This window comes from Falco peregrinus, chromosome 14 (genome assembly GCF_023634155.1).
Source record: "Falco peregrinus isolate bFalPer1 chromosome 14, bFalPer1.pri, whole genome shotgun sequence".
Classification (NCBI taxonomy): domain Eukaryota; kingdom Metazoa; phylum Chordata; class Aves; order Falconiformes; family Falconidae; genus Falco; species Falco peregrinus.
The window spans coordinates 2,600,383-2,624,266 of record NC_073734.1 but is presented as its reverse complement, the minus strand read 5'-3'; the positions used below and the strand labels follow the sequence as shown (position 1 = coordinate 2,624,266).

The 23,884-nt window shown below is 40.0% G+C and overlaps 1 protein-coding gene and 1 non-coding gene across 3 annotated transcripts in view; both read left to right on the top strand.

Annotated features, from left to right (window-relative positions):
- Window positions 1–23,884, top strand: part of AP1G1 (adaptor related protein complex 1 subunit gamma 1) — a 51,705-nt gene that overhangs the window by 9,391 nt on the left and 18,430 nt on the right. For both annotated transcript variants that reach the window (XM_055819172.1, XM_055819173.1), the window contains exons 2-11: window positions 5,113–5,316; window positions 9,935–10,059; window positions 12,423–12,564; window positions 13,824–13,920; window positions 16,179–16,255; window positions 19,762–19,857; window positions 20,177–20,257; window positions 20,508–20,606; window positions 21,015–21,070; window positions 21,924–22,037. In XM_055819172.1, coding sequence (XP_055675147.1) covers window positions 5,116–5,316; window positions 9,935–10,059; window positions 12,423–12,564; window positions 13,824–13,920; window positions 16,179–16,255; window positions 19,762–19,857; window positions 20,177–20,257; window positions 20,508–20,606; window positions 21,015–21,070; window positions 21,924–22,037 — 1,088 coding nt within the window. In that variant the 5' untranslated portion in view covers window positions 5,113–5,115. The remainder of the gene's footprint in view (window positions 1–5,112; window positions 5,317–9,934; window positions 10,060–12,422; window positions 12,565–13,823; window positions 13,921–16,178; window positions 16,256–19,761; window positions 19,858–20,176; window positions 20,258–20,507; window positions 20,607–21,014; window positions 21,071–21,923; window positions 22,038–23,884) is intronic.
- LOC114011598 (small nucleolar RNA SNORD71) lies at window positions 23,438–23,524 on the top strand. The gene has a single exon (XR_003553570.1). It is a non-coding gene; the product is annotated as a small nucleolar RNA SNORD71 (small nucleolar RNA).

The following is a 23,884-nucleotide window of genomic DNA, read 5'->3' as shown; positions in this document are numbered from 1 at the left end:
CATTATTTTATATAAATGAGTGTGAAAGTTTTTTTTTTTAGGGAAGAATTGAAAGCAAAGGTGTATTTTTAAAAAAGCCGAATGATTTAATATTGACTTAAAAAAATAAAAGAAGACTGAGTATGGAGTTGCACCACAAGGATGGAAGTTCTGAATGTTGGAAAGTAAATCATAGCTTTGTCTTTTGCACATCAGAGCAATTCTGAATTGTTCTACCCTTATCAGGCAGGAAGCCTGTGTCATACACAGTTGCTCTTAGGAAGTAGTTCAGGTTGGACTGTGTCTGTAGTAACTGCGCATTAGTGTGTTACACAGATGAAAAGAGGAGGTAGCCTCATAATTTGGCTATCATCTGATTATGAGTCTTGTTCTTCAGTTCTTTGCTTTGTGAAATGCTGCTTTCTGCTTGCTTTCCTGTGGTTGTCATGTGAGGAGGAAAAATAATCTTTACAGTGTGACTTGCTGATTATTTATGCAGTGACATTTGTGAATACAGACTGTTAGTTTTGTTCAGTGGCTGAGTGATGTTTGGGTGAAATCATATTAGATCTTGTTGTTTTCATTTTACTTGCCTTCTCAGTGAAGTAGGAAGTCCTACCTAAACACTAGAGAAGGTTGCAAAATAAATGTTAACAAAAAGCTGCACTTAGAACATACGGTAACTTTGTTCAGTGCTGTTTTCCCATTGACTAAAACAATTTAGGTGGTCTGTCCTTTTACTTTCTGTTGTCCAGGGTCAAACTTAACATGCTGAAGTCTTCTATGGGCATACCTACAGAATGATTTGGTCCCATGGCAAGGAAAGCAGTGTGATCATACAAGTCACAAGCTGAAGTTATCAGTCTTTCAGTCGTTTGTAAACCCTTCAAATATAGAGTAGGAGCAAAAGAACCTGTGATACCAAATCAAGTTGCTGCCAAACTTCAGTTTGTTTGCAGACTATGTATTGGTGTTTCAGAAAGTTTCCAAAGAATTCTTTCTTTAAAATAAAACGTGTCAGTCATGGTTTTGACTTGTAACTTTGATAGCCACTGCCTATCTTCTCAGGAACCAGTAGGGTTTTAGATCAACTTAACTAGGGTGCAGAACCATAGCCTAAGTGTGGTTTACTGCTGGAGGGAATGCTTTGCCTCTTTCCCACTCTCTCGGGTCTCCCAAAGCTGTATGTTCTTGCTGTTGCTTTTGTGTCTGCACAAGCCAAACTGATGTGTCTGAAGACTGCTCATCGGAGGAAAAGCAGCAAGCTGGTTTTCAGATCTACAGGTTGCCTCGTGGTGCATTTTTCCAGGAATGCCAATGTCAGCACAATGGAAGGACAAGAACCACTTGTTTCAGCATGAGCCTGCACATGGGTGATCTTAGTGATTGTGAACTTACTGCCTATAGACTGCAGAGGAATATTCGTGCAGTAGTGTGCTTTTATTTTTTTAACTTCCCAGTTTTCCAGCAGGAGTGTGGCTTATCAAAATTAGTTTAGAACCAAGTGATATATATGTGTATGCGTGTAGTAGGTGAGTCCAGGCTTAAAAATTAGGAACCTCAAGCAGACTGTTGCCACCCAGGAAAGGTTTTTGGGTTTATGATACTGTTATGTGAAAAGCACAAGCTGAGCACTTTGTAGCAATCAGAACCCCAAAATGAGTGTTACCAATTATTGGGGAAATAATAGGGAGCAAAATAGAAGGCATTTTAAACAAATAAATCAATGGCACATCTACCTCTTTAAATGCTGTGTGTAGCATTTTGCTTCTCTCCCCCTTCAGAAAGGACACAGAATTGTAGAATGTGCATGCAAGGCAACAAAGGTAACGGTCATTGAAGGGCTTGAACGTGAGGCTGCATTTTTTTGGACTGGGGAGGATGAGGGAGGGATAACAGTGAAAGTGTGTAGAATGTTTGGGAGCATCGGTGGAAACAAGCAGTTGGAAATGCAGAACAGAAGTAGCAGCAAGGTCTCCATATGGCATGCAGTGAAGCTGTGGAACTCAAGTTGTGTCCTGCAGAGTGCTGTTGATTCAAGAAGTTTACTTTGGTTCCAGATAAAATCAGAGTGGGGTTTTTTTTCTGTCTCTGGAAGTTCGTGGGCTACCAATTGTTGAAGATTGCATTCTGAAGAGGTATTGCTGCTACATGCTTGCCCTGTTGGTACACTCTTCCCTAGGCACTTGCCCTTGTCAGAGAGTACTGAACAGGCTGGAGCTTTGATCAGATGTGGTATGGCCATTTCTGATCTGCCTTCTGCCTTTTTTGCCCAGTTAGGACAGTGAAAGTTTGGCAGATCATGTTCTTAATGTAACTTTGTAGGTTAAGTTGAAGACTGCTAGGGAAATAAAGGGTCAACTTGAATTAATTAAGAATAGTTTTTATAGGAGATAGAGACCACTTCCAGTACGACAGAATAGAAACGTGAACTAAAGCAAATGATGTTACAAGAATTCATAGAATTTGGGAGGAGGCTGTGTACCACCTTACTGCAGAATAAATTCCTGGGTAGACAAGCTTTGTGCCTGAAGTTTTATTCAGTTTCAGCTCTGAAAGCAGACTAAGGATAATCTTAGCAAACAAGTTTTGGGGATACATAGTAGGGTATAATTAGCAGCATGTTAGCAAGTCACGGGTGATAGCACACAGTTAATCTGTTTGTCCCTTTTCACCAAGTAAATTACCACAGAGTAAAGCAATACAACCAGACAGTAGCTAGGAAACAGCTACTATGTGCTATATTGGAACTCTAGCTTTCAATAATTAACTCTTGCCTGGTTACCTTCATTTTATATGCCATTTAAATCCATGGGTTTTAGTTGTTTTCCTCCCTCTTTTTTTAATAGTTCTGAGTTGATCATTCTGAAATTTCCCAAGCAAGCTATTCATCACAGGCAGGATTTTAGAAAGGTGTTTTGCTCTTTCAGGGTAGGAAAAGGATTTTATTATGCATGGATAGGGGCAGTGTGGCAGGAAATGGATAGAATTAAACTACTTTTTATTTGAGGAGCTTTGAAACCTTAATCTTCTGGGTGACTTCCTGTATGAGTGCTGGGGAGTTGTCTTTTATTTCGAGGATGTGTATTTTGTTGCACTGGTGAAAATAGTCTTCCACTTTGGCCAGATAATGCTTGCAAAAGTGATTTGTACATGCTTCTTCAAGACTTGCTTTTCAGCATCTGAAATCTCCAGAGACTCTGTACAATAGCTGTGGGTCAGTGTACTGCTCCTAGTGCTCTGCAGCATTTTCGTGTTCTGTTTGCCATGGTACTACAATCTGAACTTGCTCCTGGCAGAGCACACTTCTACCACTGTCACTTGTACTTTTAGCTGAAGAGCAAAGGTCTGCATTAAGGCTTTAAAGAGTCCATCTAAAGCCCATATGCATGCAGATATGATGTTGCATCTGAAAGATCTTTTCAGTGTAGAAACATTACAAGCTGCATTAAAAGAACAGGACTGCCACATTCAAAGGCCTTATCTATTGCATGTTCAAATACTGTTCTGGGGACAGATTTCTTAACTTCCCCGTGACCATTTCTGTGATGCTTGTTAGTATAGCATCTGAATGCATAGTAAGTATTAATTTGTTCATACCACAATAATTTGAGGAAGTGTTATATATTCCCAAGGCAAGACTGAGGATTAACATATCAATAATCTTGATCCTACATGTGTCAGCATCTTGGGGCAGAGTTTCCTTATGCAGAAAGAACATCTCTTCCATTTTCAAAATTGAACACTTTGTCTCTGTAAATTCAAACTTTCTAGGTATGAAGATGGGAAAAAGGAATGTGAAGGGCTTACATGGTTTTGACTGAAGATACTTAGTGTTATGTATCAGTTCTGTAGGAGACCAGATTTATAATCCAGATTTAGAGCTGAATTCAGCTGCCTTACTGAGGCCACCTTTACGTGTTATGCATGCATCTCTCTCTGCTCTTCTGCAGAAACAAGTCCCCTGCTAACTCTGTATGCTTCCCAGCCTGTCTGTTCTGTGCTGTCATGCAAGCCAGTTAGTGCAGCATCTGAATAACATCTTTTTTTCTGATACGGCAGTGTTTAAAATGTATGACACCATTTTGAGAGGCCAGTGACCCAGACAAAAACTGTAGCAGACTGCCATGGCAACTTTTTGTAAGTTGGTGTGACATTATCTGTTATCAGAATGGCTTAGGTATATTTGCAGTGTAACGTGGATGAAGGAAGACTGTAGAGATGCTTGCATAGTCTGATCTCACAGAAAATCAAAAGTTGGCTTTGGTGAGCATGAGCTAAAAAGTTCTATTGTTGAATGTAATTTTAAAGTTTGTCTTTCTTTGGAGAGACGTTTTCCTCTTGGGGGTACTCGGGAGACTAAATTGCTCTCTAGGTCAAATGGCTCCATCAGTACTTCATCTGGTGAAGTGAAACTACTTGGAGTTCATGTTGAATGCTTTCTTGCACACAATTTTCATACCAGTGCCACCAGACATTAGTGTGGCAGACTTGTTTGTTTTAGAAAGGATGATTCACTTTGGGGTGTAATAAAAGGAAGGTGTCAACTTGATTTATTTATTTCTAAAAGAAGATTCTCTGAAATTCCACACAGCTAAGATTGCTCTTCCATCAGCTTTTTTCTGTTGACTTCCACGCCTCTAAGAAAGAGGCATGTATGGCACAAGTTTACAGGATTTTTGAAGCATGGCTATCTGAAGCACTTGTATGAGATCCTGTGGAAGTTACTAAATGGCGTTGCTTTTTGTAAAGGATTTCTGTCTGAAGTTGTCGTGATTTTGGGATCAACTCTGTCTTTGAAGCCTGAGTTTTCTAGAGAGAGGCAAATGTTGTGAATGAAAGCATACCTTGGTGAGTGCCGTTTCTGCCAGTTTCAGGTGAGGAATCATGTTATATTCACCTGGCAGCTAGCTCAAAGCATAGTAATTCCTGTTTCTAATGTTCTGGAAAAGCAAATACGAAGTTCCATGAATTCCTCTGGTTTTCAAGTTTATTTTTAATCATGCTACTGAAGCAGTCTGCATTTCCTTAATTGTAGGATAAGAAAGAAAAAACCAAAATATGTTAAAGTGTGAGACTATTATGAAGCCTTTAGGTGCAGTACAGGGTTTACAGATCTGTCTTTTCTCCCAGAGGATGCCAGCCCCCATCCGACTGCGGGAGTTGATCCGGACCATCCGGACAGCAAGAACCCAGGCAGAAGAGCGTGAGATGATCCAAAAGGAATGTGCTGCTATCCGGTCATCCTTCCGAGAGGAAGATAACACATACAGATGCAGAAATGTGGCAAAGCTGCTGTATATGCACATGCTGGGATACCCTGCACATTTTGGACAGGTAGGTCAGAGTTCAGTACTTGTGCTATGTGCATATGCCAGTCTGCTTTGTTTATTTGGGGCACATTGACATGTTTGGAACATTCTTAGCTGTGGTTTTGGTGTTTGCTCTTCGCAATGTTTTGAGGTCTGTCTTCACATATCTTCTGAAGCTGTGTGTGTTAGTTTTGACAGTGAGATCTGCTGTTTAGAGACATATATTTTGTCATAAAACTTAGGGTTAGTGTGCTTTTGCCACACTGTCTGCTCCTCACTACCCATGTTTCTGCAGAGTAGTAGTTCTTAAACCACAGTCCAATACATATGGATATTTCTAGATGAGTTCAAAACAGCATTTTGGAGTTCTGTCTCTGATGGAAATAACCAGATGCTTCAAAGGAGGTTCTATACCCTTTTCCTTCTAAAGCAATCTATTCTAAGCAGGTAAGAGCTGGTCTGTTTCCAGCAATAAGAAACTGGTGTTCCTTATCCCCATCTTAGTGAGGTGACTTGGAAAATGCTGGTATGAATTTTCCATTTCTGGTGTATTTTTGACCTGCTGTGTTTGACACATTGTGGAAAAGGGAGACAGGAAGATGGGAGTTCCTGATCTACAAGATATTCTTCAGGTTGAGCTTTTCTTAGTCTTTGGGGCATAGCCTCTTTTGCTTAAAAGTCAGTAAGTGTCCTGTCAGTAGTAATCTAACCTGGACCTTCCATAGAGCTAAAGAAAAAGTAAACTTGTTGTATCCCTTAAAGTAGCTTTGTGTCTTGGGAGTCTATCATTCATGATTGGATTTACCAATCCTGACGTGTCTCACTGAAACAGTGAACTCAAAGCACTGAAATCAAATTCCAGTAAGTCTTGTGTTGGGGAGTGAGTCTGGACTGTGCTATTGCATATAAAATGCATCATCGTGTTTCTGCATCATTGGATTCTTCTCTCGGCATAGGAGTTGTTGCCTAAGAGCAAGTGAATTTGAGTATTATCCTGTTCTTAACACTTCACGTAGCCAGGCTCACTGGTCCAAGACAGAAACTTCCTATCACAAAAATTAAGGCACAACATCTAAAAGCTGCAGGAAGAATTAAGTGTTACAGAGAAGTGTCATCTAGAATTTCTACATTTGACCGATGTTAGGAACGTTTAAATTTTGTTGGGATTTTAATCTTGTTGCTCAAGTATTTAATTCTGTATATGGAAGATTAGACCAGATATCTAATAATTTTTCAGTTTCTGCTTTGGTCAGTAATGGTAAATTACCTCTTCACTCTCAGTGGAAGAAGGATGAAACAGATTATTCAATATTTATTATTGCTGGGGTTACTACATCTCAAACAGAAACATCTGTGCTGACTATTTTGGGAATAGAGTACTTCATTTGATGGCCTTGTGTTGTGGTTTAACCCCAGCTGGCAACCAAGTACCATGCAGCTGCTTGCTCACTCCCCCTCACCCAGAGGAGCGGGGAGGAGAATCAGAAAGGAACGTAAAACTTGAGGGTCAAGAAACAATGTAATAGGTAAAGCAAAAGCTGTGCAGGCAAGCAAAGCCAAGCAGGGAATTCATTCACCGCTTCCCATGGGCAGGTGTGTTCAGCCATCCCCAGGAAAGCCAGGCTCCATCACACGTAATGGTTACTTGGGAAGACAAATGCCGTAATGCTAAATGTCCCCGCTTTCCTCCTTCTTCCCCCTGTTTATATGCTCAGTGTGACGTCATATGGTATGGAATACCTCTTTGGCAAGCTTGGGTCACCTGTCCTGGCTGTGTCCCCTCCCAGTGTCCTGTGCCCCTCCAGCCTTCTCACTGGCAGGGCCCAAGGAACTGAAAGGTCCTTGATTTGCTATAAGCATCACCCAGCAACAACTAAAAGCCTCGGTGTCCTATCAGCATTATTCTCATATCAAATTCAAAGCACAGCACTGCACTAGCTACTAAGAAAAAAAATATTAACTGTATCCCAGCTGAAACTAGGACACCTTGGTTCTCATGTAGTTTATCAGCTGCACTTTTCAGGAAGGTACGGGGCCCAAGGCTGAAAAGGGATTTGAACAAGTGTTGTCCAAGTGAGTAAGTTACAGACCTTTGCATGTCCTCAGTGCTTTATAACTGGAAGGAATCTAATGTTTTGTAGATGGAGTATGGTTTGTGTGAGTTGAGGACCTGTTAAAAATGCATGCTGTTCCAGTAGTGGAGTTTTATAGATAGACAGTCCAGCATTGTAGACGGGAAGTTTCTGAGAGTGACAGGATAAATACGCAGGAAATATGTTTTGGTGAAAAACAGAAGAGAGCCACAGGCTGTGTTAGACAGTCTCTCTTAAAGATGTAAGCAGACATCTGACTTCAGCTAACAGTGTGGATGGGGTAACCAATGATAAGAGAATTTAGAGAAGGTGCAGGGGTAGTGAATGGTTGATCTACTTACTTCCAAGGCAGAGATCCTTAACTTTGACCCAGGATATCTAAAAAAATATAACCATGAGCACAGTATTTAGCCAGTGTGTGCTGAGATGCACTGAATGGCAAGCATGTGCAAAGGACATTTGTGTGAGTTTAGTAGTTGTCAGGCAGCCTTAGGCAAGTGGTCAAATAACTTCGTTATTGTCATAGTTTCTACTTGCAAAAAAATTCTGGTTGGAGGGGTAGCTAAAAACTTGGGTAAGCTGTAGTCTGGCTACGTGCTTATATCTAGCTTTACTGATGTATCTGTTACAGTGCTGATGTAACAGATTTTAATTGTTCCTTTGAATGAAATGGATGTAATGGTATCGAGATTTCTTCAACTAATTAAACTTAGTAAGAGCATCAGCTGATCATGTTTCTCAGTATTGCTGTGCATGAAGCTAGTTTGCATGTATTTGTATAAAAATGAAACAAGAACCCATGAGCCTTTCACAGGGTAAATTTCAATATCTTTCAAATTCAAAAGTACTAGAAATATATCTTATAGTATCTGTTGCAGCCATCAGTTTTCTTCTGCTTTTTCTTAGTCATTAGTCTTCTGCCTTTGTGGGCTCGTATGCTGTGGCTTAGATGTCATCAATTCTACATTGCATTTTTGCAGAGGGTTGTATAAGAAAGTATCTTGTAAACCTGGGGTAGAAAGTTGGTTCAGAGGTCCATTATTCTCTTTACAGAAAGCACTGGAAAGATAAGAGGTTGCTGTCTAGTATTCCGTACCTTATTCCCGGTTGATCTTGCCCATTTGTGCATTTTCAGTTACCCTTGTGGATGACTGTTCTTACTGTTCAGAGGTGTTTCTTTATTCTAGATTTTCAGTGCCTTTAAACCCAGCAAATGGAACTCACTTTCAAGCTTTTTTTTTTAATCAGTTTGTCACCCTGCGGTAGCTGGGTGTTCATAATTGACAACTTCTTGCATAGTTGAGTTGAATGTTCTGATGCCATGCAGTTGTGACAACTTGTCAGTGGCTAGGCCATGGCACGCACTTTCTCTGGCACTTCAACTTTAGTTTTCTTACCAATATCTGTGCAACCTTACCCTCCTGATGTGTGTGTGTGTGTGTGTGCTTCTTGTATATCACCTGTGTCTGTTGCCCTGTTCAAGCTTCCCTATAGCTAGGGACCATGAAAAACTTCATGATGTCCTGAATTTTTGCCTGTGCATGCCCCTTTTACTTCTTTTAAAATGGATCTGTTGCAAGCTTTGTCTGACCCCTCCTTAAACACACTGTGTACGCTTACTTGCTGCCCTAGCTAACTTGTAAAACAGACTAAACAGGATATGTCTGTGAGGGATAAGTCTCTTACCTGTTTTGAGAAGCCATTTCTGCTACTACCTGTGTGTAAAGTAGATATTGATTATACTTGATTAGTTATCTGGTAGAGAAAAATACCTTAGTGTGTAGTAATGTCAACGTTATCTCTGTGGTTGGTACTTTTTTTTTTTTTTGCAGTAAGAAAGTGTTAAGTTTTTTTAAAATTGGTTAGCAATTAAATTCTCAATCAGCTGAGTGCAGGTGGCAACTATGTGTGTTATCTTAGGGACCTTCTATATGCTACTGAACAGTTGACATTTCTATATGGTGAAAGGGAATCTCGTAGTGGCTACAATGCATATGATTTTAGTCAAACTTCAGGTACTCAAATAGAGGTTACAGAGCAGCACAAAAACTGTGGTGTGGTTTTTTTTTTTTATGACAACGTACAAATCATTGATCCTCTCTGGTAGGTAGATGGACACATTTAAGCCTGGTTCAGAAGTTTCCAGTGCATATCAGTCATGACCTATAATCTAGATTTCCAGATCTTTACTATTTTGTTTTTAATGATGCATCTCTTGTCTCTATAAATACGTTATCTTTTACTTCTGTGATTTGACATAAACCCACGTATCTGGTATATCAGAGGTCATGGAAGGCCAATAGTGTCTGGCTGCTTTAAGATGCAGGAGCTGCTAGTGACTTTCCTGCTGTCTTGCTGGGAGCTTTGGCAGGTCATTTAAACTTTCTTTGGTTTTGACATCACCAAAATGGGAGTAAAATATACTCTTAAAAATGCATTCTGAGAGACCTAAATGAGTACACATCAAAATTCAAAGTGTTTCTCCTCTAGCTAAGAAGTAGTTTAAGCTAATTCTGTAATTTTTTTTCTTTTTTTTTTTTTTTTTTCCAGTTGGAGTGCCTCAAGCTCATTGCCTCTCAGAAATTCACAGACAAGCGCATTGGGTATTTAGGTGCCATGTTGCTGCTGGATGAGAGACAGGATGTCCATCTTCTTATGACCAATTGCATCAAGAAGTAAGGGTACCACCTCTCTCTCCATCAACACATGCTTTAAGGTTTCAGGATCTGAAAGTATACGCCTGACAGTGATATTTTGAGTACTTTAGGTTTTTTCCCTTGTGTTAGAAAAACTGGTATCTTCAATTTGTTGTATGCTGTTGACTATACAAGACTCTTCTGGTATTGTACTGTATAGGACAATCCTGTCTAGCTTGCTTAAAGAGGAAGAGAAGATAAAATTGCATTGGTCCTGACAAGGTGTATGTGGCAAACCACGCTTCATGTAACTACTGTTATAGAATGGCAGTATCTGTTTCTAGAGGTCATGTTAAGATAAAATCAGGAAGATGAAATGACCACAGTAAGCGGCTCAGCCAGTGCAGAAGACCTCTAATTGTTCTAAAGAACTCTGCCATCTCTGTAAATTAGTTATCTTCTAGCTTGCGGTAGGGAGGAGCCAGGCGAGCAGTAATGCAGCATCAGTAATGATCCATGCACCTCTTAAATGTGATTGAATTGGAACATTTTATTAACAGTTATAAAATTTTGTAGGCTGGACGGGCCATCATATACCACAAAGTCATATATATTGCTGCAGCCATGTTGTCCTGTGTTTATTTACTTGACGTCTGTTGACAAGCTCTAAAGAGTTGTCTGACTTCAAGGATCAAGGCTGTATATCCTGTTTTCTTTTTAAGCTTGGCCTAACAGTCCTAATGAATGGTCTTGGAAGCAAGGCAGCAGCTTGGGATGTACTGTCTACTTGGCATCTTGCTGAAAGCAGACAAGAGGAGACGGGAAATAACCTGGGGTTTGGGGTTTTTTTTTTCTTAGCAAAATGCTGTTAATCTGGGACTGGTTTACATGATAGTTTAGTGGATGATGATTGGTGCACTTCCAATAACACTCCTTTTCAAGATGGACGGGAGCAGGAGTTGAACAGCTGGGTTCTAGCTGATTTACCCAGGGGTCTGCTTAGTTTCTGTGGTGTGTCTGGTTTTATTATTTAACCAAGCTACTAGGTTAACACCTCTTTTTTTTTTTTTTTTTTTTTTTTTATGCTAAAGTTGTGTGGTACAAGTGTAGTGAGTTTGAACTGGAAATGGGATAGACTGAAGCTGAGTGAAACTGGTGGAAACCTTCACACCACCTCAGTGGGTTGTTTATTGCTTTCTCCCTTGGCTTCTGTATCTACCCCTTTGTCTTGCTTTTATCTAGACATTAAGGTATTTGATTTATGGCATTGTCTTTCATTACTCTGTAGGAAGACCTATATTTTAGATACAGTAAAGTTGAGCACCCTTGTGAGGCACATACTTGCTATACACGCAGCTTTATTTAGCTGCCAAAAACTTGTTAAAGGAAGGAGACAAAAACCCAACCCATTAACCCATTTAGTGGCATGTGCAATCTGTTCCTTCATCTGCATGTTGCCATAGCTGCTTGATGTTACAACCAGAATAATGTCTCTTGCTTTTCTGCACGTTGTACGCATTTGGTTACATACCACTTGTTTCCCCAGCTCTCCCATCATGCAATCCCCAGCTCCCCTCACCTCCCAAACCAGGAACCATGTTCTTTCTTCAACGCTGAATCCTGGATTCTGTGGTGACATAATTACCAAATAGTCTGATGGAAAAGTAGTGTAGAAATCCATATTAAAGCTGTTGGAATTGCCATGTGGAAGCTCTTATTATCTTGTATTAGTGTGACATTGGTAACTGGCCTCATGAACAGCATCTGCCATTAGGTGGTTTTACTTCTTGTTGACCACTTTCCACAACTTCCTTGGGTATATGAATAGTTAGTATAGCTAAACAAAATTCCTGTATGGATTATTTTTAAGGTGTGTGAATGGTGGGGTTTGGTTTTTACTCAGGATAGAGGATATTTTTACATAGATTTTAGAAACCAAACAGTATATAAAATGCAGAAACTAAAGCCTATCCTAGAACATGTTTAAACTGAGACAACCCACAGACGGAGTCACTGCAGGGCTGTACTTCATGTTAGGTTCTTTTCTGCATGCAAGTTCCAAAATAGAATGTTTTGTCTTTGCTTTAGACGTTTTAGTGGAATTCTGTGTGGTCGTCCCTCTTCTTAGCAAAATCCCTAGATTACCCACCTGATAGTTTTAACCAAATATTTTATCGTTATAATTGAGGATTTGAAGTGGAAATAGCAAACCCTATGGTATGTGCACTCAAAGCTGCTGTTGCTCCTCAGTCATGCTCCCAAATAGCGGAGAATCTGGAGAATTCTTCTGGGCCATGTGTGTAGCTGGTTAGATGACTGCAGATATAGATGCCTTTTCTTGTGTGTTCAGGTTCTCTGTGTGCATGCTGACTGGCTTTTTTTTTTGTTCTTCTTCTTTACAGTGACCTTAATCACAGCACGCAGTATGTGCAGGGGCTGGCACTCTGCACTCTTGGCTGCATGGGCTCCTCAGAAATGTGCAGAGATCTTGCAGGAGAGGTGGAAAAGCTCCTCAAAACTTCCAACTCCTATCTTAGGAAGAAGGTACTTCAGAGAACTTTTGAATGCTTTGTTACACATTAAAACGCAAGATTGGTTGGATACCTTGCTAATACCTGGCACACTTGGGTGGCTTGAATCACACTGGCTGAGTATTTTCCCAGTTTGCAAGGCAGAGGTTAAAAACTCCCTGTCTATCTATAGTAAGAATGTGTGTAAGCCTCTAAAAGACAAGACTCCAATAGGTGAGGCAGTTGTTTCTATTTTGATACTCTCTACCTTAGGGTTATTGGTAGTATTGTGAACACCTGCTGCCTGTTCACAGACAATAACCCCAAACCTATTGTAATTTTTATTTCTGTATCTTCTCAGATAAGTCCAGAGAAATTGTGACTGTTAACAGTGCAGGCTGATATTTGAAGACTGGAACCTATTTGATCTCTCCTGTTGCTGCTGCTGCTGACAGTAGTATGTGAGATAGGAAAGGTTAAGGGCTTGAAACAGGCAAACAGTTATAAAATACTTGTTACCATAGCAAGTGTGCTGTAGCATCTGCAAAGTGTGATCATCCTTGTTCTTTAATTTTAAAATCATTATGAAGTCTTGGGGAGGGTGGGGAGTAGTAAGATTTAGGAAGAGATGCATTGTTACTTCTTTGTCTAGTGTGTTAGATCTAGGGAGAGGTTGGAGTGAAAGCAACGCTAGGTGGTATTGCTGTATTCTGGGAGGAGGCCCTCAGTGCCTTTATTTCTCAAGCAGCTGGAAATAGGGTCTCCAGTTGCTTCTGCACTTAGAAGTAGTAGGCAATTTTTTTGCAGTATACTTCTGTTTTTCATAGGACCCATCACCCGCAGGAGGAAGTTACTCTGTGGGAAAGGAGATATATTCATGGGAAAGAAAATGAGCCATAATTTGACATGAATTTAATTATTTGCTTCCAGTGCATTATCCCCCTCCCTAGCAACAGGAAGAAAGACCTAAGTAGCCCTATTAAAGGCATAGATGCTTTGCAGTTAATACTACTTCTGAAGTGACTAATGTAAAAATGAACTATTGCTGGTGGGAGTATTACTTTGTAGGTCAGTGCTCCCCTTCCCTCCCACCCCTCATGGTAGTTTTATTGAATTCTTCTATAGGATGCTGTTTAGTGACACTTGTAGTAGAGAGGTGGAAAAACATACCATAAACTTTCCAAGCCTTTGTATATCATGACATTTCTGATAGTTCCTACTGTCCTAGATGTTCTCAAAACATGTACTGTTGTCGTTACAGTGTGTACTAACAGAGCTGTTTTTCCTGTACAGGCAGCATTGTGTGCCGTTCATGTCATTAGAAAGGTGCCTGAACTCATGGAGATGTTCCTGCCAGCCACCAAAAACTTGCTGAATGAGAAGAATCATGGTAATATCTGAGACTCTACTTAATGGAAGCTATGCCATTCTTTAAGGATGGTGTACTTGCTACCTAAGCCTTTTATTTGGAAGGAACTTTGAAGGTGTATTTGTGTGATTTGTTTCTTTCCGTTTCCTTGCAATGAAAGCAAATGTCATTCAGAAGGAAGGAATGTGTATGATTGCTAGTCAGCAGGACTTTTACATGGCATAGGTGACGAAAGGAACTCTCATTGTTTTTTGATACACTTCAGAGTGGGTGGAATGGAGAAAGTTGTGATTTTTATTCAATACACTGCCTAAAGGGACTTGTAAAGTGCACTTTTTAGGGTTGATTTTTTGAGTCTCCTGCAAGAGAATCCTATAGTGCTGTGCTGACATCATTTTAGCAGGCATTCCCAGGACACAGATACCTACGTTAGTCAGGAAAGAGTCTTTCTTAAGTGCTGTTTTTCATCAGAACTACATCATAAACCAGATTCTCACTGTAATGGTCCTCTGTGAGATTAGTCTGTTTTAATAAATTTTCTTGCACAAGTGCTTTTAGAAGGTTATTTAAAGAGTACCTTGACTAATCTGTATGAAGCCTAATACTCACTTCGCAAAGTCTTAGTGCTGTGGCACATCTACAATGAGCATGCGTCTTTAAAAAAAAAAATAGGTGGGTGTACTAGGAGTTCTACAGTAGATATTTGCAGTGCTGAAAACCCATTATGGGGAGAAGTTCTGTCTCAAGACAGGGTAGTTATAAGTGCCAAGAGTACTAACAGGCCACAGGAGCTTCCTGGGAAGCTATTGATTCCTTTTGGTTTTTTTGCTGCATGTGTTGTAAACTTTTGAGGTACAGAACAGTTTGCATGTGGAATATGGTTCACGTATGTGCAGCTAGTTTACCTTGATTTAAAATGCGATGATCGGAACATTTAGACCAGTCGTTGCTTCAGGTAGGCAACAGTCTGTAATACTTCTTGTCAGTAAGTGATGCCCATATGATCCAGCCTGGTAGCCTGAGATCATCTGTCTTTGTCTTATGCAGCCCTGAAAAGCTGAGAGCTGTTCTGTTCCCTCTTTAAAAGATGGGAATGCCTCTCTTCAAGCCTTGGCCAAGCAGAGGATTGAGTCTAGGTTCACCTGCATTCAAGAACAGAATCATCCTTTTTGCTTTCCTTATCCTTAAAAATCAGCATCTCCTTTGCAGCATTCTTAGCCCCATGCTTTGTGCTGAGCTTTGTCTGAAGCAGAATATATACGAAACCCTTCTAGCAGCCTCTTGAGAGGTCTCACTGAGTAGTGTCAGTGTTAAAGCTGTGACAAAGCTTTATAGATAAATATGTTTTGAAGTACGTAAATATCTTGGATAGACCCTGCAATAGGCCTGAAAGCTGCATTAGCTTGTGGAATATAAATGTCATCTCTGTAGAAAATGTTACTTATTAAGCAGGCTTCTAGTCTCTTTGAGTCAGGAACCCTCCCGTACTGACTTAACACCTACAGAAAATGAATAATTGAAAAAGTTAGCATCTGAGAGGGATTGCTGTGTTACATCTGAATCCAGGGATGTAACAATGCTCATGGTTGAAGTTTCATGCTTTACAAGGTTATATCTTAGAAGTTGTCGAGCATTGCCATCTAGTTAAATGGATTCTAATTGACAAGCCTTTTCCGTTTTCAGGGATGCTTTGACTGGGTTTCATCAAGGCAGGGCACACAGCAGCTGGCTGCCAATGCACAGGCACTGGCTTCACCAAGCAGTCTGCTGTAGGCTTTCTCTAGGCTGAGTTCTGAGACCTTCTGAGGAAGGCCCAACTCAGGTCACATAAGGCTGGCTAGGGTACCCAAACTGGAACAGAAAATCAGGAAGTGTGAGGAAGCCAACACCTACAATGCTGTTAACACACTGTCCTTCTGGAGTCTTAGAATGGTTTGGGTTGGAAGGGACCTTAAAGATAATTTAGTCCAACTATGTTTTTTACCATCTGACTGTATATTTAGTATGCGAGTTTCTGCAGAGTCCAGTTTTGCTCCTCCTTTGGCCTTTAGTTGCAGCTTTATAAACATGAGCTTGTTGTCTGCTTTCCCTTGGGCACAGCTGCAAGCCCAAATAAATCTTGGAGTAGATATGTTGGATTCAAGACAATTTTTTTTAAATTATTTCCTGTTGTTTTCTCCTGATCTTTGTCACATGTCTGGAGCCAATGAGATTGTTAAATGTTGATACGTTTTCCTTTTTTTTTTTTTTTTTTTTTTTTCTTCTCCCTTTATCTTTAGGTGTTCTTCACACATCAGTTGTCCTCCTCACAGAGATGTGCGAGAGAAGCCCAGACATGCTTGCACACTTTAGAAAGGTAAATGTGAAGTGGTATCACTGAGTTAATATTCATGGTTTTGTGTTTTTTGGATTGGGGGGTTTTTTGGGTGTGGGTTTTTTTTTTTTTTTTTTTTAACCAATGTGTCCTTTTAGTCTCCCTAGTGAAAGCAGTGCGTACATATTTTATTAAAATGTTTACATTTAGATGAAGAATTTAATGACACTGTCCGCTTGTTATCAAAATAAAAAATAATAATAATTTGGGAATTTTGTGTGTATCTAGCCCTAATCCCCTTCAATAAATGGATAAGTTAAAAACCATCAGTTTTAAGACTGTGCAGTATGAAACTTAACCTAAAGTTGGATTTTGGTGTCCCCTTTGATGTTCCCTTAGGGTTTTTTCCACTCTAATTGTATAGTGACATTGGCATTACTAATGTAATAAACATAAAGAGGCAAAGGATGGAAAAATTGAGGCTTATACCAACACCTGAATGCCTTAACACAGTCTTACTAACTCAGGTCAAAAATATCAGTGGAAGTTCTAGTTCTGTAGATACCTCATCTCTGGTGCATGCTGTATTACATCATTTGCCATTTTAATTTAAGGGTTTGAGAGTCAATGTCACTCTTCCTCCTCAGGTTAGGAATGTTTGCTTTCCTTGCCCCACAGTACAAAGTTCCTTATGCTGTTTGCTGTAATTTGCTGTGCAGTATTGCTATATGAAAGCCTACCAACAGAAGGGCTTCTGAAAATTGCACTGGTTGTCATTCCGACTTCTTGATCAAAGAAGAAATTGAACAAAGGTTGTAAAACAGAACTGGCCATTTGCTTTTCTTAAAAGTTTTTAAAGGTGCTTATTTATTTGCATGCCCAGTTTACTGTTCTTCCTTGGCTTGTCTATATCATAAGGCATTTTGGTACACATCTTCCCTTGCCCTGATTGTATATGTCAAAGCAGGAGTAAAAGTGGGACTAGGGTCATCTTGAAGGTGGCCATCTCTGCTTCTAACTGTTCAGTTAAGATGATAGTTGTGGGAAAAAGAGAGAAGAGGTGAGTCCACAGAACTTAGCTAGATAAGAGTGTACCTAGTGCCTATCTCTTGTAGTTGTTTATGCTGTGAATGGTACAATATTGATCTGTCCCTAATGCCTGCTTCGTCTGTTTTGTCCCTTTTGTCTGGAATCCTGCTGTGTTAGAATGAAAAGGTAAGAATTAATTCTTTTAGATGGTGCATGCTTGCATTCAATCTGTAGATGTTCATCTCTTGTGAGACAGTGCCTCTTAATGCCACATTTGTGATTGATTGCCACATGCTTAGATCAATTGTACTTGTCTAATGCTTTTTGTGTGCTGGTAGTGTTGTGTCACTAAAACTCTATACCCATGGCAGCCCTGAATCTCAGTTGTGGCCTTCTCCAAACATGAGCCTGCTTTCCTCAAGCTCCCTGTCATTTGAGGAATACTGTAGGGATTTTTTTTGTGCCTATGCCAACTGTAGCCCTGGCCTTTCCTCTTATCACAAACTGGGCTTTGTGTTTTGCCTGAACCATGGGGCAACTTTAGGTGCTTCCCAAGAGGTAGTAGGAGAGACAGGGTGGCCCTCAACCGATCTCCATGGCTGTAATGTTTCCCTTTCTTTGTGCTGTCCTCAGTCCTGACAACTCTTGCATGTTAGAAGGCAAAGAAAATGTTAATTAGGGTTCCAGGAATGCTGTAGCAGATAACTTCGCTTGTCTTTGAGAAAAGATGTTGCAGCACCCTTTGGTTTCCTCTTTAAGGCAGATAATAGGAAATTCATGCTTCCTTTTGTTTGTGCATTGTATGAAATGTGCATTTGCAGAGGAGCATGTAATTCCTGAAGAGCAAAGGTAGGAATAAAAAGTTGATGGATTAACTCAGCTGGTTTTCTTCTTACACTGTACCACAAACATACAAAACTTTAGTCCAGAAAAAAAATTTTGTATATTTTGTGTGTCCACATGCATCTGTTGTGCTTTATGTCACATTATACTTTTAGCACTTTCTGCTGCTATCTGTCCTGAATCTGAAGCACCATCTTGATGTTGTCAGAAGTGGCAACTTCACTGTAAGCAGTCTCTGATGTGGTAAAAATTTAGCATGAATGCAGTCCCTGACTCATAGCAGGCATAAATGAATGCTGGAGTAGCCCATCTCAAGGATGGGAAAATTGTTAAGTTGTAAGGGTGAATTGTTGGGAGGGATTTTGTAGAGAACATTTTTATAAACTGTAATTGACATGCATGGAGTTGAAAGAATGATGCTGTCCTGGTGCTAGCCATGCCTCAGGAATGAAAAATCCACTTACAGAGGTATTACAGTGGTTGCAGTCTAGTTTGTCACCTCATCTCTAGCCAGTGTCTGGATTATTTTAATACCAGCACTGAGAGGGACAGAAGAAACTTTCTATGGAAGGAATAAAGCTTGTAGAGATCTACATCTCTACATCATCCACCAGGAGTGTTTTTTTCTCTTACAGTTCAATGAAAACAAGTCCAGTTTCTATCTTTCAACCTTAAGATTTTTTTCATAAGGATGTATTAGGGAGGAAATGGAAGCTCATTTCCGAGACTGTTTTGTTACTTACGGCTGCTATGAAGGTTTTTGGAGATAAATATTAAGTTTGTTACAGCTTTTCTGCTTTAATGATTGCATTATTTGCCACGTTCTGCTTTAAACTGATTACTTGCTTGGCATGTGTGAGATAGTACAGAGAAATTTTATTATGGTTCCTCAGAGTTGCCCTGACAGATGAAGCCCCTGGCTAGAGATGCCTAAGATGGAAGGGAGTTGAACCAAACTTGCAGATAGGTAGCATTTCTTCAAAGCTGTGTACAAGTCCTGAAAGGTAATTCATTCCTAGGGAGAGATGTCTACTGGGAGACCAGTATCGTCAATATCTGATGATGTTGATTTTTTTTTTCTGAAAGTTGATTATTTTTTTAGTACTCACAGTTGTAAAGAAACTTTAAAATATGAACAGCGTAAGTTGATATGGTTCTGTTCTGGATCTGGCATAGCAGCAGTGCTCATAGAAGCTAAGTTGGATGGAGTGTCAAACTTGAAGGAATTCTTAATAGACTCTAATCATAGCAGTACAGTACTTGAAAAGATCAAAACTTGTCTGCGTGATGCTTCCATGAAGATGTATGCTAAAAATTAGTCAGGAGCATGAAATTCTGGAATTATGCCATTGTAATAGTCCCAGCACATCCCCTTTTCATGAAGAGAGGGTTTAAGTTGGTGTTTCCTCTCAGGTCTCAACTGCCAAACTCTGGTAGATGTAGTACTGTAAAGATACAATATGGTGTTCAGCTCCCAGCTTAACTGTTTCTAGTTGTGTCCTAGCTAAGCAGCAGCTATTTGTACAACATCAGCTCTAGGCCTGCAGGTTGAACTTTGTGGAAGAATCCATAGACTGACTTGCTTTCAAAGACAGGATTTGTTCTTAGACCTGTACTTCAAAGCTGGGGTGGGGGAAGGAACACCACCCTAATTAGGACAACTCTCTTCTTCACAGCTTGTTCCCCAATTAGTTCGGATTCTGAAGAACCTTATTATGTCTGGATATTCACCAGAGCATGATGTGTCTGGGATCAGTGACCCCTTTTTGCAGGTAAGAACTGATGCAAACTGTGATAGCTTTAATTCTAGTACTGTGTTTTGAGACAGGTGTGATGAGGTTGGTTACCTCAGGGCAGTGTGTTGATTTTAAGATTTTGTCTTACAGCTGATTGTGTGTAGTGGGGGTACGGTTCTGGCTAGTGGGAATGAGTACAGCATAAGCCTCTTCCTGTTGGTGAAGTCTTAAGGATAAGCGTTTTGCTTAGGTATGGGAATCAACAGCTTGTTTTGCTTCTTTGCCACTACTCAGGAAGTGTACTACTGGGCATTTCATTGCCACCCAACAAGCTTTTCTTTATTTTGTCAAATAGGTACGAATCCTGCGGTTACTAAGAATTTTAGGGCGAAATGATGATGATTCTAGTGAAGCAATGAATGACATACTTGCACAGGTGAGGTCTGCAAGGTTGATGAGCAGCTTAAACTTTCACTTTTGGTTTCCTAATAATTGGATTCAGCAGCATTGGTGAGATTACAGCTGCTTGCTACACTGGGTTAAATTTTGCTGCAAGAGATGCGTGTTCATAGGTGTGTGGCATGTTTGCCGGGGATTGGGTAATTTCACTGCCTGTTCTGCAGAACAGCATAAAGGGGATCTGTTCTGGGTGCATCAGAGTTGCTTATTTTGTTTCATTTCTCCAGGTTGCCACTAATACAGAAACAAGTAAAAACGTGGGAAATGCCATTCTCTATGAAACTGTGCTGACTATTATGGACATAAAATCTGAGAGTGGACTGAGAGTAAGTTGTTTTGCTATGGCCTTTTTTCCCTCCCTCCCTCAGGCTTGTATTAGAGCATTTTCTGTGGAGGATATGAAATAAAGTTGTTTTACCCAAACATAGCTCCACAGTTAGCTCTAGGTAAGACCATAATCTCTTAAGGATGTGGTGTTTGATTTTATGGGGTTTTTTTGTGGTGGTTTTTTTTTTTCAATAAAGAAAAGCAAAACTTCCTGCAGATTCTGTTACCTTGAGTGCAGGAAAGAGCTTGTGCTGTGTTTGTCTTGGCTTTTCCTCTAGAGTTCTTCATCCTTCTGGCCAAGAACTGCAATGGTAGCTTTGACGTGTTGCCTTTAAAATAATCCTGAAACAATGAAGATGACCAGCAGCCTTTTTTTGATCACTTACCTTCCCTAACTCTTTCTGCAGGTGTTAGCCATTAACATCCTAGGCCGTTTCTTATTAAACAACGACAAAAATATTAGGTAAGTTGTATGCAGTGTGTTTTGGCAACACCCAGTTTAAAATGTGTGAGAAAAAATTACACAAAGATTATGCTGAAGTAGAGCTTTCCAGTACTTTTACTGGGGTTAGTGTGACTGTCTAGCTTTCATCTTTCTTGGTGCATTCTTTTCTCTGTGCAAATATTTAACTGTAGCCATGCCTTTCTTAGTTGATGTATCTGGGTGTATGATGTAATTCTTAACATGTGATTTCTTAATCTAGGTAAGTGTTTTTTGCAATAGTCTGTGAATGTCCTGTCTTGTCCCAGCTGGTCTGTGGCGGTATTTAAATGAGAGATGGCATTGGAGATGTGACAAATTAGAGGAAAAACTGGTTTTTCTGATTGTGTGCTGCTGGCAACAAGGAAGCTTGGTTGTGTTTTGGTCACTATGAATCTGGACATGTAATTGCTGCAACTGCTAGAATTAAATTGCATCTCTAGGCATTTTGATTGCAAATCATGGTGTAGGTAGAAGACTCTAGCCTTGGGAATTACAGCTCACACTAGTTTGAGCTTATGATCTGTGGAGGTCTAATCTTTAATTGCCTTGTCTCTTCAAAATCTTTGTGAATACCACACAGCTGACATGAGCCCAGGAACTGGGACAGGTGCTTCTCCAGGCAGCAGGGTGTTAGGCATGTTACAGTTCAGTATGGTAACTCACCTTTGAAGACAGGCCAAGCAGTCCCCTGGAAGATTTCCATTTGTTACCAAGTACAAGAGAACCCTATTCTCTTGCAAAATAAGACTTAAGTTTTGGTGAGTGTGAGTGTCTGTGCATAGAAATTAAATACAGTCTGTCAGCTATTTCTGACTGTATGTCCTTTTCACAGATACGTAGCTTTGACATCATTGTTGAAAACTGTACAGACAGACCATAATGCAGTACAGCGGCATAGAAGCACTATTGTGGACTGCCTGAAGGATCTGGATGTCTCCATTAAAAGGTAATTGAAGTATCAGTGAAATAAACTCTGAAGGTTGACAGCCTATGGAAAGTTAGCAGGGCGTAGGGGAAAATGACAGTCTTGGGGAACTGTACATGATATTAGTATTAATGCATAGTATGGTTTGTACTTCAAAGAAGGTAATGCAGATGTGCAGCCACCTTCTTTGGGAAGCTGCTTTTACATTTTATATGTCTTGGATTGGGCAAAAAGGTTTTTTCTGTTTCAGTTTTTCAGAAATGGAATCTGTATCACACTGCTTACAATGAGGTGGAAAGCCTTCATAAAGTATAATCACAATCAAAACTACTTTGACATGCTCCATATTGCTTTCCTTTCCTAGACAAACAGGCAGTGTCCTGTTGCCTTGAAATGGGTTAAGCCATCCAAACAATGCATTCTAGATTTAAATTTGATTAGGCAGTGGTAGAATTCAGACTTAACCTGATTATTCAAATAATTTGCTTACAAACCACGTCCTGTTATGCATTCTTGATGTTCATTTATCATTTAAATAGCAGTGTGTTGCTACTTTTCTGGGCAATGGGAGAACTTGCAACCTTACTTCCTACTACAGGAAGATTTTTTTTTTCCTGCTACTCAGCTTAAACTTCTTCCTGTGTTTCTTCTTATTCAATCTCATACTTCAGTTATGTTCCTTTTACTCAACGATAATAGCTTTCTCCTGTTTCTCAGACACTCATAGGTACACTTGAAGTGTTTGATCTCACTTTTGCCCAACCCATATGGAATATTGCTCTTTAAATTGAGTCAAAAGCCTGTCAATTGCTTGCTCTTTCTTTCAGAGCTCTGTTCCTCATTGTTATTCTTTCTGTAACTGGTGGTCTGAGCTCAGTGCAGGATATGACATGTCGGTAATGGGGTCCCTGCTGCATCTTGTGGAATCTGTCTGTCACAGGCCAGATTTTCATTGAGCTCTCATAACATCATGAATATACTTTCAAAATTGCTCAACCTTTTTTTCAGTCTTCTTAAACTGATTAGGTATGTTATGGATACTCGTTCTGATAACTCATTCTTCACATTTAGGCCCAACTTTGAATCTGACCTAGATATTTTTTTTAACAGCACTACTCAGTCTGATATGTGCAGAACAGGAAAGAAATTGGATCTGTCTCGCTTTTGAAACTTCTAACTGTTATGTATTGGGTATCACGTAATCTATTTTTACAGTTGCAGTCTATCCCAAAACACAAATTTCTATCTTATATACTGAGCAAGTCAGGCTGCTGTTGCTGTTTGGTGCCAGAGCCGGTGTGAGGCTCTGCTGTGAAATAGCAAAGCCCTGTCTAGGCTTTGGATAGAAGGCAATGAAAGCATTTTAGTGGTGCCTGCTAGGAAAGCATAGTTATGCTACAAACAACAGAGCTTCATGTCTGAGTGCTGTTGGAGGATGAAGCCTTTGAGTGATCCATCGGCAGAGCATGATGTTGCCATGCTGACACTCATGCTGCTGACAATGCACTGTCTTCACTGAAGCAATATATTGAGTGGGTGTCAGAGACTCTGGGTAGTAAGTTTCAAGGTCTAGGGCTTGAGGGAAAGTCACAATACCTGGTTTTAGTTATCTGAAGCATGGCCTGTTATCATCTTTTAACCATTGCAGCACATCTTTGATCCATGTAGTATAATTGGGAATGGTTTTGCAATTTAATTCAAGTCTTTGTTATTTGATCATATTAAACAAAATGATTAGGAGCTTCACGACAGGAATGAGCCATGTAATATGATTGAAGGTAAGCAATATGTGTTGAGATAAATGCCTGATGTTAAGATTGCAGAGTACTGTGCACCTGCAGTATTGATATATCTGGTATAATGTGACT